General features: G+C 28.5%; 1 protein-coding gene across 1 annotated transcript; it reads right to left on the minus strand.

The window, feature by feature from the left end:
- Positions 1–743: 743 nt before the first annotated feature.
- Positions 744–2,457, minus strand: LOC100792165 (uncharacterized protein At4g22758). The gene is made up of 2 exons (XM_003539759.5): positions 1,564–2,457; positions 744–1,297 (listed from the first exon to the last, which is right to left on the minus strand). Exons 1-2 carry the CDS (start codon positions 1,964–1,966, stop codon positions 1,113–1,115), a joined length of 588 nt encoding a protein of 195 aa, XP_003539807.1. The 5' UTR covers positions 1,967–2,457; the 3' UTR covers positions 744–1,112.
- Positions 2,458–15,678: the final 13,221 nt, after the last annotated feature.

Here is a 15,678-nt window from a genome sequence, read left to right on the forward strand (position 1 = left end):
CTTACGTGAGGCTTCTATTTAGAATAACGGACATAGTAGTGGATTTCACACAACACCTAATCCAAGTATCACAAAAGTTCATTCTCTTCATGACGTAGTACAAGAACTTCCATCTTATTGTATCATATGCATTCTCAAAATCTACCTTAAATAACAAGATTGGTGTCTTTGACCAAATTTAATACGTGCTTGAATTTTATGCGTCATGTGCCATGAGTAATATGTTATTGCAAAAACCCGAAATCCCATTTCCCGTTATTTTCTATTAACATCTTTTTCGTAAAAATAAAATAATTAATTGATTTTCTATTAACATCTTTTTTCGTAAAAATAATTAATACTTTAATACATAATTCAATTTATCATAAAGAATCCAAATTTTGGAATATTAATTAATTGATTGTGGTTTAATTGTACTTTTATTTTTGGGATCGAGATCATTAACCATCTCGTTGTCTTAATTACAGTAGATAAAGCCTTACAATATACTATTACATTTTCTTTAATGGAGGATCGCTAACAATAAAAATCAAACATAAATGTTACTCGTGTGAAGTGCCTTTCGTTTAAATTTTGGAATATTACACTTTCAAATATGTAATTCCAGTATTCGCATCTCTTCCTAAAACAACGGGAAAAAAAATAATTTCAAAACATTACAATCAGTTTGAATCCACAAGCAGAAGCTTCCAACAAAGAAAGCGATTAGCATTACAGCATTTGGAATAGATTCAAATACGTGATTTTTAACTATGAAGTAATGCATTCACTCCACGGCAGGAATAAATGATAAATGATATTCCTCGACATCTATATATCAACATCACTGACTTCTATTACGCAAGACAGTGTACACCCATTTCAACTTGCAAAATGGAATTGCTTCACATGAAGGTAAAGAAAAGAAAGATTCGTCCAAAAAGCAAAGAATACTGAACCAAGCGTTGCTCGGTATGCCATCCCTACAAATCTACAACCAATGGCCCACATATTTTTTTACAAGCAACAAACCATTTCACTGATTCATTCTAAAAATAATAATGAAAATATCTCCAAATAACTGTGGCTGGCAGCGCCAAAGGGAAAACATTAGCCTCCAATAATAATATTCATCATGAGAAATCCATGAACCTTAACCAACCAAACGCGCCACCCTTGGTCGTTTTGTCGGCCTCTCTTGAACATGAAGCAAACGGCGTCGTTCCTCTACCGTCGCCGCCGCCGCCGCCACACTTCCTCGGACACATAAAGAAGTTTCTAGATCCAATATCCCTCAGCTTCTCCTCCCTATCCAAACCTGCACACATAACAATAACATCTCAATTTTCCCTCCAACAAAAAATAATATTAAATAAATAAAATTTAGATTAAAATTTTTAAGTACGCGGACGTAATATTGGAGGATTATAATTTGCATAATGAGAGTTTGTATCGAAGAATTACGTAAATTACAAGACTGAAATTCCAATTTTAATCAGAAAAAAAACTTTATCTGAGTTTTATTAAATTCTAAAAGATAAAATCTGATTTGATTTGATTTTTTTAAAATTAACAGACGCTTACTTTCTAAGCTGAACTGAGAATAATGAAGGTCGAAGTGGGAAGGGTCGTTGGACGGCAAAATTGGTCGGCGACCTTCCTTCACGTATTGCCGCACCGCCGCCGCCACTAAATCTCCGACCGTCGATTCCGGCGTCATCACAACCTGCACCGGTCCCAAGCTTCCCATGGAAGTAACCTTCAACAACAACTTCGGCGGCTGTTTTGGCACAACTTCCACCAGCGGCGTCGCTGCCGCACGATGCCTCTCCGACAAAAGATCCGGCACCGTCTTCGGTCGCAGGATTGGATCGCCGGACATGGCAGCCGGTGATGAGTGACCGTAGAAGGACGATGATTTTTTCGTTAACTTCCCCCGGCGGTGAGGCTCGCCCTGTCCGTTACGGTTGTTCTTCGAATTTGGCATGATCGAAATAGCCGTTAAAAGAGGAGAATATTAACCGGTAGGGGTAAAGTTGGAATTTGAAGATTGGCTCGGCTGGCTTGGCGGCTTTGTATCTCAATCGACAGCACCGAAAATATGTGTGGAAGCCAAGAGCTTCGGCTCTGTGGCTGACGCCGATTGGAAGCTATCATAACAAGAAGGGTATAACCGTAAATACGCCACTGGAAGCGCTTCAAAACTGAAAAAGTGAGGGAGTTAAAGAAAGGCAATAGAATAATATGAAGAGAGGGTAGGGCTACGGCGGCGATACTCACACTTTCTCTGTTTCTATGTGTTCGGGTTTTTTTTTAAAAGAGAGTTTGGGTTATTTTTGGAGTGGGACTTGGGTTTGAGGAAGTAGCAGTAGTTGGATTATATTTTATAGAGAGGGTGTGGAATGAGTCACGTTTGGGATAACCAAACGCTACTTGGACACGTGTGGGTGTGATTGACTATGGCCAAACGCGGTTGCACCTTTGATTTGCGAGAAGAGGAAAGGAACAAAGGCAATGAGTGGGGGTGTAGTTCACAATACCACGTGGAGAGTTTTGTAGAAGATTCGTGATGGGTCCACTTTTTGAGGAATCAAGTCTTCAAACAATATTAGGTTTCATTCGGAGTGGTTTAAGTTTTTTATTTCTGGTTTTAAAATGAAAATTCAAAATAAAAATGTGTTCCATAAAATTGAGGTTGAATTGGTTTTTTTATAGGTTTTTAAAACAGTGTTACTCTTATTTGTAAAACTAAAGAAAATGGTTTGTTGGGAGAAAGAAAATGGTTTGTTGGGAGAAGGGGTTTGATGTTAATTCTAAACATCTTTATACATTGGTTTCTCTGGAGTTTTCACGCATTTTCTCTCTCTTTCTTTCTTTTTTCGACCTTTTTCTCCACACGATTCTCTTTCTTGTCATTGTTTTTTGTTGGTCATTGATCGCTGGTCGTCACCACTTGCCTCCTGCCCCTGCCTTTGTCAACCACTGAGTTCTCTTTCATTGACTCTATCTCTTTCTTGCCTACCGTCATCATTCTCTTTGGGGAAGCAAAGACTTGTGTGAAAGGAGTAGATTTTAGGATTTTATGAAAGGATTTTTTTTTTCCCTGTATGTGTGATAATGTGTATGTGTAGTGATTGATGAAGGGGATACCATGCTCAAGCCTTAAAATTTTGATTTCTCTTCTTTGTTAACCCCAAATTTGTCACGTTTTCAACTAAGATACGAAAAGGAAGAAGTTTTAAGTTGATACAAGAAAAATAGGCCCAAAATGTTTTCTTTCTCCCTCTTATATTTCTCAAAAACAAAAGAAAGAAAGTTTTATTAAAAAGTTGTATATTGTTCCAAGGCTTAAATATGTTTTTTATACCTGAAAAATAAGTCATTTTCAGATTATTACTTCAAATTCACTTTTGATCAATTATGTACCTGAAAAAAATTTATGTTTCAACGTAATACCTCCCATTAATCTCATTCTATTACCTCTCCATCGCCGCCAACCCAACCTCCCTCTCTCCTTCCATAAACTCTCTGTCTGCTGCCCCAACCTCTGTCACGTCGGCCTCCTCTTTGACATCTATGATTTCGGCCTCAAACATGACCTCATCCCTGACACCAGCATCATCATCAACATCGATGATTTTCCTTCCAACATCCCTCCTCCACCACAACCACCACCTTAATCTGATGATTCTTCTTTCTGTTGGTCCCTTTTTGATGACTTGTACTACAACATCCTCTACGTCCCCACCAAGTCTGAAGCATCACAATTCGTGGAATCTATTACCGTCAGCAAGAAGTGGAAGCTCTCTCATGCGTGGGGCTCTCACCTTGCTTCAAGAACATGGACCCTAAGCCGCGAACAAGGAAGCAAGCTACCGGTGCGTCAGTTCCACAACAACGATTGCATGTACATGTGTGAGTGAAAAGAAGAAGGTGAGGGAGAAGGAGAGGAGGAAGACGAGGAAGGAGAATGGGAAGAAGAAGTGATTAAGCATTGATGAAGTGGAAAATTTGGGTATGTGTCATTGATTAGACTTGATGATATGACATTATGTCTGTCACGTCACCACTTAACAGTATGAAACTAACTACAGATATTACATTGAAACATAAAAAAATTTCAAGTACGTAATTAACCAAAAATAAATTTGAGGTAGTAGTTTGAAAACAGTCTATATTCTAGGTATGAAAAACATATTTAACCTTTTCTAATTCATAAACCTAAAACTATTTGTATGAAGAAAAAAAATATGTGAGCGCGAGAGAACGGTGATGGTGTTTCCAGAACAAGAATGAAACCTTTATCACTTTCTTCTATTACTCCAACTTCTATCAACTAAAGAAATTTTTAATGAAAAAGGTGTGAAAGATGGGTTCTATTATGGTTGGAATAATGGTTTCAAAGGATAAAGACCAATTTTTGTAAATTTTCTATTACTAGTATAACTTCTTCTAACAAAATTGAAATTTAAATATATGTAACTGTGTGAGAAGGCTTCGGTGAGGAAAGGGAAATTAGGAATAAGATATTTTATTTTGAATTATAGCTCTTAGGGTAATGACTAGAAATAAAATCTAAATAGGAAAGTGAGACTTATTTTAATATTTTTAATTATTTTTATTATGTTTAATTTTTTATATTGCATAATTCCATAATGAAACACAATAAAATAGAATAATGAACTTATTTTATCTATTTCAGACGTACAATAATTTCTAAAATTTCAAAACTGAAATCAAAACTAAAATTGAAACTCAACATTCAAAACTGAAACTAGATTTAGTTTTTAATAATTTTAAAATTAGAAACAAGAAGTCACCTCAAATAGGAACTTAGCTGGCCGTTTTTTTTTTCTTCTTGGATGTTTTTTTTTTTAATTTAAAATATATATTAGCTAAAAGACCCAATAGTTAGGGAAGATAACATTGTTATTTTTTCTTTTTTTTTAAAAATAACAGGACAGATTATGAAATTTCAATCCTCAAACAGTCAAACTGTCTTTTGGCTGAAACTGAAATTACAAATTACTCTTTTTCAAAATTCGAATGTAAGAAAAAATATGTGGATCTAAAATATCATCTATTATTATTATTATTATTTTATCTTTTTATTTTGTGATACTAACCATATTACTTTTGTTTCAGAACAAGTTTTATAGTGTTTGAGATTGTCTATCAGAATGTGTAATCTCCTTTTATAGGTCCTGTATGGATTATAAAATAAAGTCATATTTGGGTTGGATTGTTTAAGTTCCTTGTTAATGGACCATAGGTAAATGGATCTAATAAGAATTAAAAGATATACAATCCCTTAATCTCAAGTGTTGTGGTACGACAAAAATAAATGAGTGGATCTCGGCTCAAAGACAATGGTAGGTATATATAATCCCTTAGTCTAAAACATTGTGGCACAAAGACGTAAAATATGTGCTGCTTTTGACTCAAAGACAATAAAAAAAATATTAAAAGGATACACAATTTCTCAACCTCAAACACTTTAATAGGAAGAGGTTAGATCTGTGTGAACCTCGACTTAAAAACAACTGAAGGATAGATAGAATTTTTACCATGAAAAAAAAAGAAAATTTATATTTTTTTGGATACATAGAGAGAATTTTTATTTAAAACAACTTTGTGAAATTATTATATATATATATATATATATATATATATATATATATATAAATTAAAATTATATTGAATGGGAGTACTTTTAAATGTCATTCTTTAACGAGAACAATTTTATGAACTTTTATTCAACCAGAGCGTCTTTAGAATTTCTTTCTTAATATCTTATCTTTTTTAACGGATCATTTTAATATTTTTTCTTAATATCTTATCTTTTTTAACGGATCATTTTAATATTTTTAGTTTTAAGTTGAATTTCAATTTTTTAAAAGAAATTTATCAATTATGAAAATAATATCATATTATAAATTATTTATGATAAATCTAAAATATAATTTATATGTTGTAAAAGATTTATTTGTTAGAAAATTTTAATTATAATATAATTTATAAATTTAAAATTATTTATTTATTATAAAATTTAGTTATATAAAATAACATTATTTTCAAAATACAAGCTAAAATACTAGCTTATTTTTTTAATTGAGATTAAAAATAAAATAAAATTAACTAATATTTTTTTATTTATATTTCAATACGAGAAATTACTAGGCCGTTGGATATAAGTTAGCTGACAAACATAATAAAGAAATGTTAGTAATATATTTTCTAACATATTCTTTTGAAATATTTTTTTATGATTAATTAAAAATTAATTTTTTTAGGTTTCACTTGTTATTTAATTTTTTTTCTTTTCTGATTTTATAATTTTTAATAAATATTATGTTTTAAAATGAGTATGATAGATAATGTGTTGGATAACTTCTCAACATAATAATGAACATACACGCAAAACTCATGAACAAGGGACCGTCGTAGCTATCGAACTGAGTGATTGTTTCTTACAATTTTTACCCAATAATAAATAGTACAAACAATTTGCATAAATCTCGTCCACAAACTTAATCACGATACTCCTCCCATTAATAAAAGTCCCTACAACTACGCAAGCTTTGTATACGTCCAAACTTTGGCATAATTTTCTATGCTCTATAAATGAAAAATGCTTATATTTCGCCCGACGACAATTCTAACACGAAACAACTTAGTTAATAAAATATAATATATTAGAAAATAATTCATGTGATTAATAGTTATATATGTGTTATCAGTATAAAATTCTATAATATTATTCAACAACAAATTATTAAATTATTATTAGTATACTTAAGATATTATAAAAGTTAATAAATTTATCATTAATTTTTAAAGATTTAAATATATTTTTTATTCATATAATTTAATGTTTTTTTCATTTATTTGTCTTTGTAATTTTTTTTGTTTTATTCTTGCAAAATATTTTTTTTGTTTTTTTCTTAAATTATTAAATATAACATTTTTTATTTTTCACTTTTTAAAATGTATTTTTATTTTTTAAGATATTTTAAAGACCTAAAACAAAAAAAATATGATTTGGAAACACCAAAACAAAAAAAATTGAAAAAAAATAAAAATTTGAGAGACAAAAAGTATTTAAGTCAAATTTTAAATTAATTGAAACGTAATCAGTGTAAACAAACTTTTACACACTCATCCAATAATATATCATCATACAATTTTTTTGTTTTACTTTAACAGCAAGTCACATATATAAAAATAATCTCAATCATAACTGATTAACTATCAATGCAAATTTTTACACTTATTACAATTGAGCTCTTAATTATTATTATTGAAAAAATCAATAATTTTACCTTACACGCCAATTTGCTATAATTTGATGAGAGTGTTAAAAACATTTATATGTTAACGTGAGTGCAGTAATTAAATTCTTATATTTATTCTGCACGTCTTTATTTAATGTTTTGCAAATTCAGTTATTTTATAGTCATTAATCTGTTAAATATTTTTAAAAGAATTACATATATTTTTAGTCCTTCAAAATTTAGAATAAATTTATTTTTTATTCTTCAAATTTAAAATTCATGTTTTTAGTCCTTTGAAAAAGTTTTCTCTAGTCCCTCTGCCTAATTAAACGTCCTCGCGCTCAACATCATCAAAATGAATATTTTGAAAAAAAAACCAAATAAAAGTAGATGATAAAAATCAAAGTAGATTATCATATAAATGACTTGTAATTGGTTAGATAGTAAGTGAAATGCCTTACTCCTCGATCGTACAACAAGTGCTTAAAAAAATCTTATTTAAATAGGATAAGAACACTAAAATTGCGATAAAAAAATTTAATTGAATATTATTGAATGTCACTATATGTTGAAGAATTAAACTGGACAAAATGGAAATGGTGGGTTGTGGATGAAGATGATCTTCTTTGTTAGGGTTTGTAAGAGTGATGTTGAGGTTGAATCTCGAGTTAAGGGTATAATGGATGTATTGCGGTCAAATCCAAGCAAGTAGGATCATAGGCGTTGACGAGCGATTGAGGATGCTCATCACACCCATGCATGCATGCAGCATTCACAAATCTTGTTAGGGTTTGTTGGAACAAATTGAAGACAATCTTTTTTGTGGGATTTCAGCTCTGGCTGCAACCCCACCGTTGCCATTGGTTGAAGGGTAGACATTGTTTGTCATTGTGTATAGCTTGTAGGAATTACTGCCAGTAGCGATGGAACAACAAATGCTTAGGGAGTATTTTTGCAAAATAAATTATTCACCATTAGATGTTGTACTAACTTAACTTCTTGCTGCTGAAATAAATATAATTATAACGTTTATATTTGGAAAGCTGAAATAAAACAATATATATATATATATATATATATATATATATATATATATATATATATTGTTATAAACACTTATTTTATCTTTTTAAGCTGGTTATTATATTTATATTCATATCTCTTTTTTTTTTCTTTCTTGGTATCAAATAGTTTTGAAATGTCTACCAATGCTTTGTTTGGTTAAGCTAACAACGAAGGGCAGAAAAATGAAATGAATGAAAACACCTCTTTCTTTTCTTTTTCTCGACACCCTGGGTTCTTGTTACAGTAACTAAAAAAGAGAGAAAACTTTTGTTGGGAATTACATAAATTTTGTTTTTGTCCAAATTGAAAAGAAAGGTGGAAAGAGGCTTTCTAACGTTAAAAGAATAATTAAGTTAACATACCTTTTTTATCATATTTATTTTCTTTTCAAGATATTTTTAAGTACAATTTTTTCTTTTATTTTTTATACATCCAAAACTTTTTTTTTTTCTTTTTGTTTCCTATCAAATAACTAAAACATTATCTCACTAACTGTTTCCTTTTTCTTTCTTTCCTTTTAGTTTATTTCTTAAATCAAACAAAAAAAAAGTAATCAACATTTTCACTTTAACTGTTGCATACTCTTATAACACATTTGGTCTCACATTTTAAATCTAATTTTTAGAAGTTAATATTAATAATTTTCACATTGATTTCTTCATTTTCAATGAGTTTTTAATCACATTATTAATATAACAACCTTCCATAAGCTAATTAATTAGCTGTCAATTTGATCAACAAAACAGGCAATATTATATAAATAAATAGATAGAAGACAAATCAAGTTATTTCAAAAGAGTTATTTTTCATTCTAATCATTGATTTTTTTTTAAATCTAAGGATTAAAATTAATTATTTATTATAATTATTAGATTTTAAGTAAATGAATGATAAAAATAAGAAATAATTCTAAAAAAATTACTCTTACAATAAGTTTATTCCTCCTCATATATATATATATATATATATATATCTAAACTTGTGAACTGGTCCAGAATGGACATGGGACATGGAGCCATCGATTACTCTGATAATATTGGACATGCAAGTGGAAGAGGTGAGACTTAACTCTTGATGAGCAAAGCAAGGATATGAAAGGAGAAGGAGACAACTCTTCTAACTACATTGTCTATGTCTATCTAGACCACAATAACACTCCAAAATTGCGCAGTGCTTCACTCTTCTCAGCTTAACCTCACTTCCCAATCTGTATTATTGTTGCATGCTAAACTAACATGTTAATTTTGAAAGCTATCAACATCATTTTAATAGTATATAGCTAGCGTGACGATGTTTGGGTAATTTTTTTAGATTTTAAAATTGACTCTGCAGTAAGTAAAGTTTATTTTGAAACAATTACAATTAATTGAATATGGACGTGAGACTTGTAAAATATATTTATATTTATACTTTAAGATGTGATTTGATCTATCATTCAAATAAAATTAATTCTTTTAATTAAACAGAATTTAGAATATCATCTCTAGATATAAATTAATTTTAAAAAATAAGTTATGTCAAATTTTAAAACAACTGCACCTCCTCCGCGAACCTACTAGCATCTCTATCCAAAATCTGAGCTATGTTATCTTCACAGGCGCATTATAAAACAGCTTCTTATATTATGTTGTACGTATGCTTGGGCTCAGAATAATATTCAATATTCAACATTTGCTCACACAGTCATAGCCTCCCTAGCCAGCTGCCAAGATTTCTTATGCAAAATGGTTATGGCAATTGTGTTTGTTGTGCACAGTTAAACTCTGCAACTCGATCGCATATGTGCCACGATTTTTATTGATGATAAGGTTTGGCAGTTTTTATTTTTATTTTTTTATTCAAGGTTTTGAAACTTTGGATTATATCAATTCTGGAATATGAGACAAAACTTACCATATTTGTATTTACTTTTTTACGATGTTGAGTATACTCTTTCCTTAAAATGGTTCGATATATACTAAAAGATTGTACATATATAGTCTGAATTACCGTGTATCTCATAGAATGTAATCAGATTAAAGAAAGAAAGAAAAAAAAAATCAAGTGCAACACTTTATTTTTATTTTTTTTGAAAGGATGAGGTATTGATTTGTGTGTGTGCATGTGTAGAGAGAGAGAGATAATTTTAAAAAATAAAAATAAAAAATGGCTTTTAATTAAGTGTTGATTCTAGACATTGATTTTTTTAACTTTTCTTAATTTGTGAATTTATAAATCAATGTTATGTCATATCTCTGTAGTATTTTTTTATAAATTATTAATTATACAAAATTTGAAATGAAGAAATTAATTTTAACAATTTAAAAATTATAAGGATTAAATTTAAGTAGTTAAAACTATAAATGAAAATTACAAATAGACCAAAGTATATTAGGGGACAAAAAATATAATTAATTAAGAAAAAAGAGTAGAGTCTCGTTTATTTATGGGTTTCATCTTTTTGTTGAAACTCAAATTTTTAGTTTTGTTTTATCTGTGTATTTAAAGTAAATAAAAATATAAAGTCATAATCACTTAAGTAAAAGTTAATAACTAAAATTGGAACAAATTTACACGCATGTGAGTTAACTATGTACCATAAAAATGTGAATTATCGAACAGATTGTTTCAAGTGATGAATATCTAATATCTGGGGTTTATAAAAAAAAAATTGTGAATTAACTATTTTTAATTAATGGTTATAATAAATTTGTTCATTTATAGTGTTTCCCTTACTTTTTGTGACATGGAATCCTCTTTTTTTCTCTGAAGATTCCTATTCATACAACCATTCGAATTTTGTATTTTATACAGTATAATCTTCTTTTTTTTTTCCTTCTAAAAATTGATGTTTGCCTGTTTAATTGCACGCTTAGATTATGGATCGACAAACTTCAAATAAACAAGGGTGAATAATTATTTCAAAGGTGGTTGTGAACTTGTGGTGATGATTATTTGTGAGACAATGACGGTGGGCTACCATTAGACCCATAATGTCTCTCTATTGGATGTCAAATCAACGAGTTATTGTCCGAAGAAATGAAGTGTGTCTGTGTTTGTCAAGTTGTGAAAATTTTGTCCATCCGTGCACGATCGTCGGCGTATTAATTAACTATGCAATTAGGTCCTTTCTAGAAATTTTAATGACTTATCTAAATTTTAAGATTGATTCTTAATTTCATATAATAAATTAAATTTTAAATAATTTTTTTACTTATTTATTTCGGTAATCACAAAATTTTATATCGCTTAAAAGTTAAAAGTCGAGACTAATAATAATTTATAAATATTATTTTTTTCAATCCACCAATATATCTTTTATTAAGAATAAAATTGTGATATCAAACAATTAAACGGATAATACTTTAATTAAAATTTTATAATGAAGTAGATTTAATTTGAAGCATAGTTGATTTATATATGTTGTTGTGTTAAGTATTAGATATGAGAATTTGGACATTCATAATGTTATTCGATCCACTAAAGTAAGTATTTATCTCTCATAAAAAATGTTTATCGTTTTTAGCAAAAAATCATATCTATATCTATAGTCTAATTTCACACATGACTTTCTCATAAGTTTTAACCAATAATTTTTAAAAAAGTGAATTATATTACAATCAAATTAATTATAATTGTAATCAAAATAATTATTGGTGACAGATGATCACAAATGGAGGAGAAGAATTATACTCTCAAATAAATAAAAAATCTTTAAAAAAATTTTATGATAATTTATATAGCATTTTTTTATTATTTAAGTCACGGTTATTGATCATTATAATTGGGATAATCACGGTTTATATGAAGTAGGTGGGTAATTGAAGTAATCACAGTTTAAATGGGATATGTGGTTAAATTTTTATCAATTTGTTATTTTCCAAATTTAAATGTAAAATTAAGAGACCTTTTATTTTGAAAATCAAAACTCAATATAAGAAAATTCTTTTCTTTTCTCACTTTCTCTTAAAACAATTCTCTGACTCTACTAATTATTCTACCTTTCTTCTTCTTTTTTTCAACTATTGCTCATCAATAATTTGAAGCTGCAAGTATAAACATCTTATTTTCTTATTCATCTATTTGAAGATTTATCTAGCTAGGTTTATGAATGGTGGTTTTAATATTTGTTTTCATTCATTGTTTTATACAATTTAATGGAAGGATTGAACAACTTTTCTTCACCAAAATGTAGGTATTTTGTTTTTATTATTTTATACAATTTATCTTTTTGATTTTCCACTATCGTTCACATTCAATCCTCTTTATGTTTTGTTTCGTAGCCTTGCAATCAGCATTGTTCTCCATCATGCATGCAAGAGGATCTATTGCTTTTTTTCTTCCCTATCCTTAACAATTATCTTATTGCGTTTTCAGTTCTCCATAAGAAGAAACAAAATTGTTGATCACCATTCATATTCCACCATCTACATCTATTCATCCAATAAAATTTTGTCACACGTCCTTCATAGATTTTTTTTCTTTCAATTTTTATCTTAAAAACTATTTATTTATTTATTTCAATTTTTACATATAGTATATGGCATATAGTGAGGTTTCATTCTTTAATTCATACATGGATGTAATGTGTCATTGGTTAAATTGAAACTTTAGGTGTTGTAGTGTTTAGTCTTTTTCAATATGTTATTTTACTGTTTGATTTTTTTAGCTCGATTTGATATTTTCGAGTGAATAATTTTATTTTATTTTATTATTGAACAAACTTAGGAGCAGTTTCCTGCAAAACATATATAAAACAATAATATTATAAATTACATATTAGTGTATAATAGCTTCTACTAGGAGCAAGTGCCTTATTTGATGTCTTATCACAAAGCACATATTTGACGGTAATTCAAAAATAAGAATGATTCAACATCACATAAAAGAAAAAATGACTATGCTTTGACTATTTCAATTTTGTAAATTTTTTATTTATTAAGATAATCAGCTAATTAAAAAAAAGTAAATGCATTGAATTAGCTGGATTGTTGAAATAAGATTTTTTTTACTAAAATAGGAATTAGAGATTGCAAATTTAATGACAAATAAACCTGGCCTTATAAAATTAATTTCTTACACTATCGTTTTTGTTTCCTTCGACCTTTATTCTACTATTCGTCTTCTTAAAGAAAAAGAAGCATCATAAAAATCACAACGTACAATTTAACATAACATGAACTTACAACAGATACCTTAAATTGTGCTATATGATTAATTGTTTTTAACTATTGAATTCCTGATTGCAAAATAATTTTACTATGTATGTACCATTTTTTTAGAGAATGTATTTACCATTTTATATATATGGTTTTCTTATTTATTAAAATGCTTGATATGTATGCTTATTTCAAGGCTCAAAATTTACTGCAAGGTCATCATATCAAAGGATTATTAATTGAATCAATTTTTAATATTGAGAATCAGTTTGATGTTTATAGACTAAAATATTGACACTTAAACAATAATTCTGAAAAAAAATTATGGCTTGTATAAGATCTTAAATAAGATTTAATTTTTGTGGTGTTTCATGATTATGATCATATATTTTGAAAGATTTTGAATAAGATTTTAATTTAATAACTATTATATTTTTAATTAATACTATTTTTTATCAATTAATTAATAATATGTGCATTTAAGTATTCATCTAGATATGATATGGGTATTAAAAATTCTATGTACACAAGTATTTTTTTATATCAGAGATCACATATGTCTCGCAATTCACTTAGTTACTGGCCAATTCCGTTTGCGATTGTCGTCAGCCTAAATAAATTTTTCCCATGAAAAAAATCAAACATAAAATTTATTATTAAATAGATCTTCCTTATATGTAAACGCATGAGAGTCTTATATTATTCTATCAATTCTATGGGTTTATTCACATGAGTATGAGCCTAGGAATGAGAATTTTTTAAAATTGGGAGTATAAAAAAACTATAATTAATGATGAAAATATTATATTTTAATTATAAATCATTCTTAATGCAAATTTATAAAAAAAAATATTAATATATGTTAAATATTTATAAAATTTTAACCGAGCATGACATGGATCACACACTCTAGTATATTATTATAGATGGTTAGTATTAACTATGGCCAAATTTTAATTATACAATTAATCTTTTGAGTATTATTAATTCACCTTACTCATATTATGAGTGTAGTTTAGTTGACAATCCTGAGTTTGTGGGAAATAACTTGAGTTCAATCTCTGTATAATATATTATTGGAGAGGGATAATGAACTTTAAGTATAACTAATTTCAAAGTGATCATTGGCCTTATAGGAGCTCAAAGAGCTAAACTTATAAAAGTATCTTTAGATCCCACCCGAAAGCCAAAAATTATAATTACAGTTGTTACTAAACAAATCAACTGGTTTCTAAAAGCATTTATCAATACATTAATTGTGCAAAAAATTATTTTAAAAATTCCAAATTATGATATCCATAAAAAATATTTTTTTTCTTAATTATAATTGAAAAGGGATCATGTTAACAAATAATGTTTTACGAATATTATTTAGTTTACAAGTTGGTAAGGCAGATTTTCATGGTGACAGCCTAACAGGGGATGTTGGGTCACTTAAAAAGTGATTTAAATTTTTTATAAACATATGAAAAACATGATTATTAGATCCGAACTATGATGTAGAGCACAAACTTCTGTTGTTTTATTGTCTCTATGTTTCTACGTCTAAAAACGTTATTCCCTTTCAGGCTAATCAATTAGAAGTTGAAATTATTTATTTTATTAGATAAACTTCCGATTACTAAAAATATGTGCCATTTTTTGTTTTAATCTTTAATTACATTTTGTTCACATTTAATTCGTAAAATAAATTTTAAAAAAAGTAAATTACTTTTGTCAACTATAATCCTACAAGGGTAAAAAAAATGAGGATTACTTTCTAAAAAGAACATTTTAAAAATCACAGGACTGTCAACATATAATTTTCTTAAAAAAGTGTTTGTAATTGTAATACTTAATAGTTATGACAACTAATTTAAATTTAATATTTATGAATGTAAATCTGTTAAAGTATATATAATCATTAAAATTTGTTAACTTACAAAGACATGCCTGGGTGATCCCATATCATGACTAAAAACACTGCCCAATTGTTAGTATATATACTGTGAGGTCACTCGCGTTCGTCCTGCATGTGATCAACATTGAATCCTCCTCCCTCCTACATTATTGGGGTTTTTGGTGTTTCATAAATATGCATGAATCTTGCGCTATATATATATATATATGTGTGCCTATGGACCCAAGCATGAGGAATGCCGTTGATGTGTGACCAATGGACTTTCATGTCATGTTTATATGTCTTGGTGTTCTACACTACTAGTGAAGATGGATATAGCCAC

Source organism: Glycine max, chromosome 12 (assembly GCF_000004515.6).
Source record: "Glycine max cultivar Williams 82 chromosome 12, Glycine_max_v4.0, whole genome shotgun sequence".
In the NCBI taxonomy this organism is placed as follows: Eukaryota; Viridiplantae; Streptophyta; class Magnoliopsida; order Fabales; family Fabaceae; genus Glycine; species Glycine max.

What these genes read in the sequence shown, in the direction of transcription:
- LOC100792165 (XM_003539759.5), bottom strand. Translation starts at nt 1,966, where the DNA reads ATGCCAAATTCGAAGAACAACCGTAACGGACAGGGCGAGCCTCACCGC. An exon ending in TTCTCAGTTCAGCTTAGAAA is followed by an intron (nt 1,298 to 1,563) that starts GTAAGCGTCTGT and finishes TTATGTGTGCAG; the next exon opens with GTTTGGATAGGGAGGAGAAG.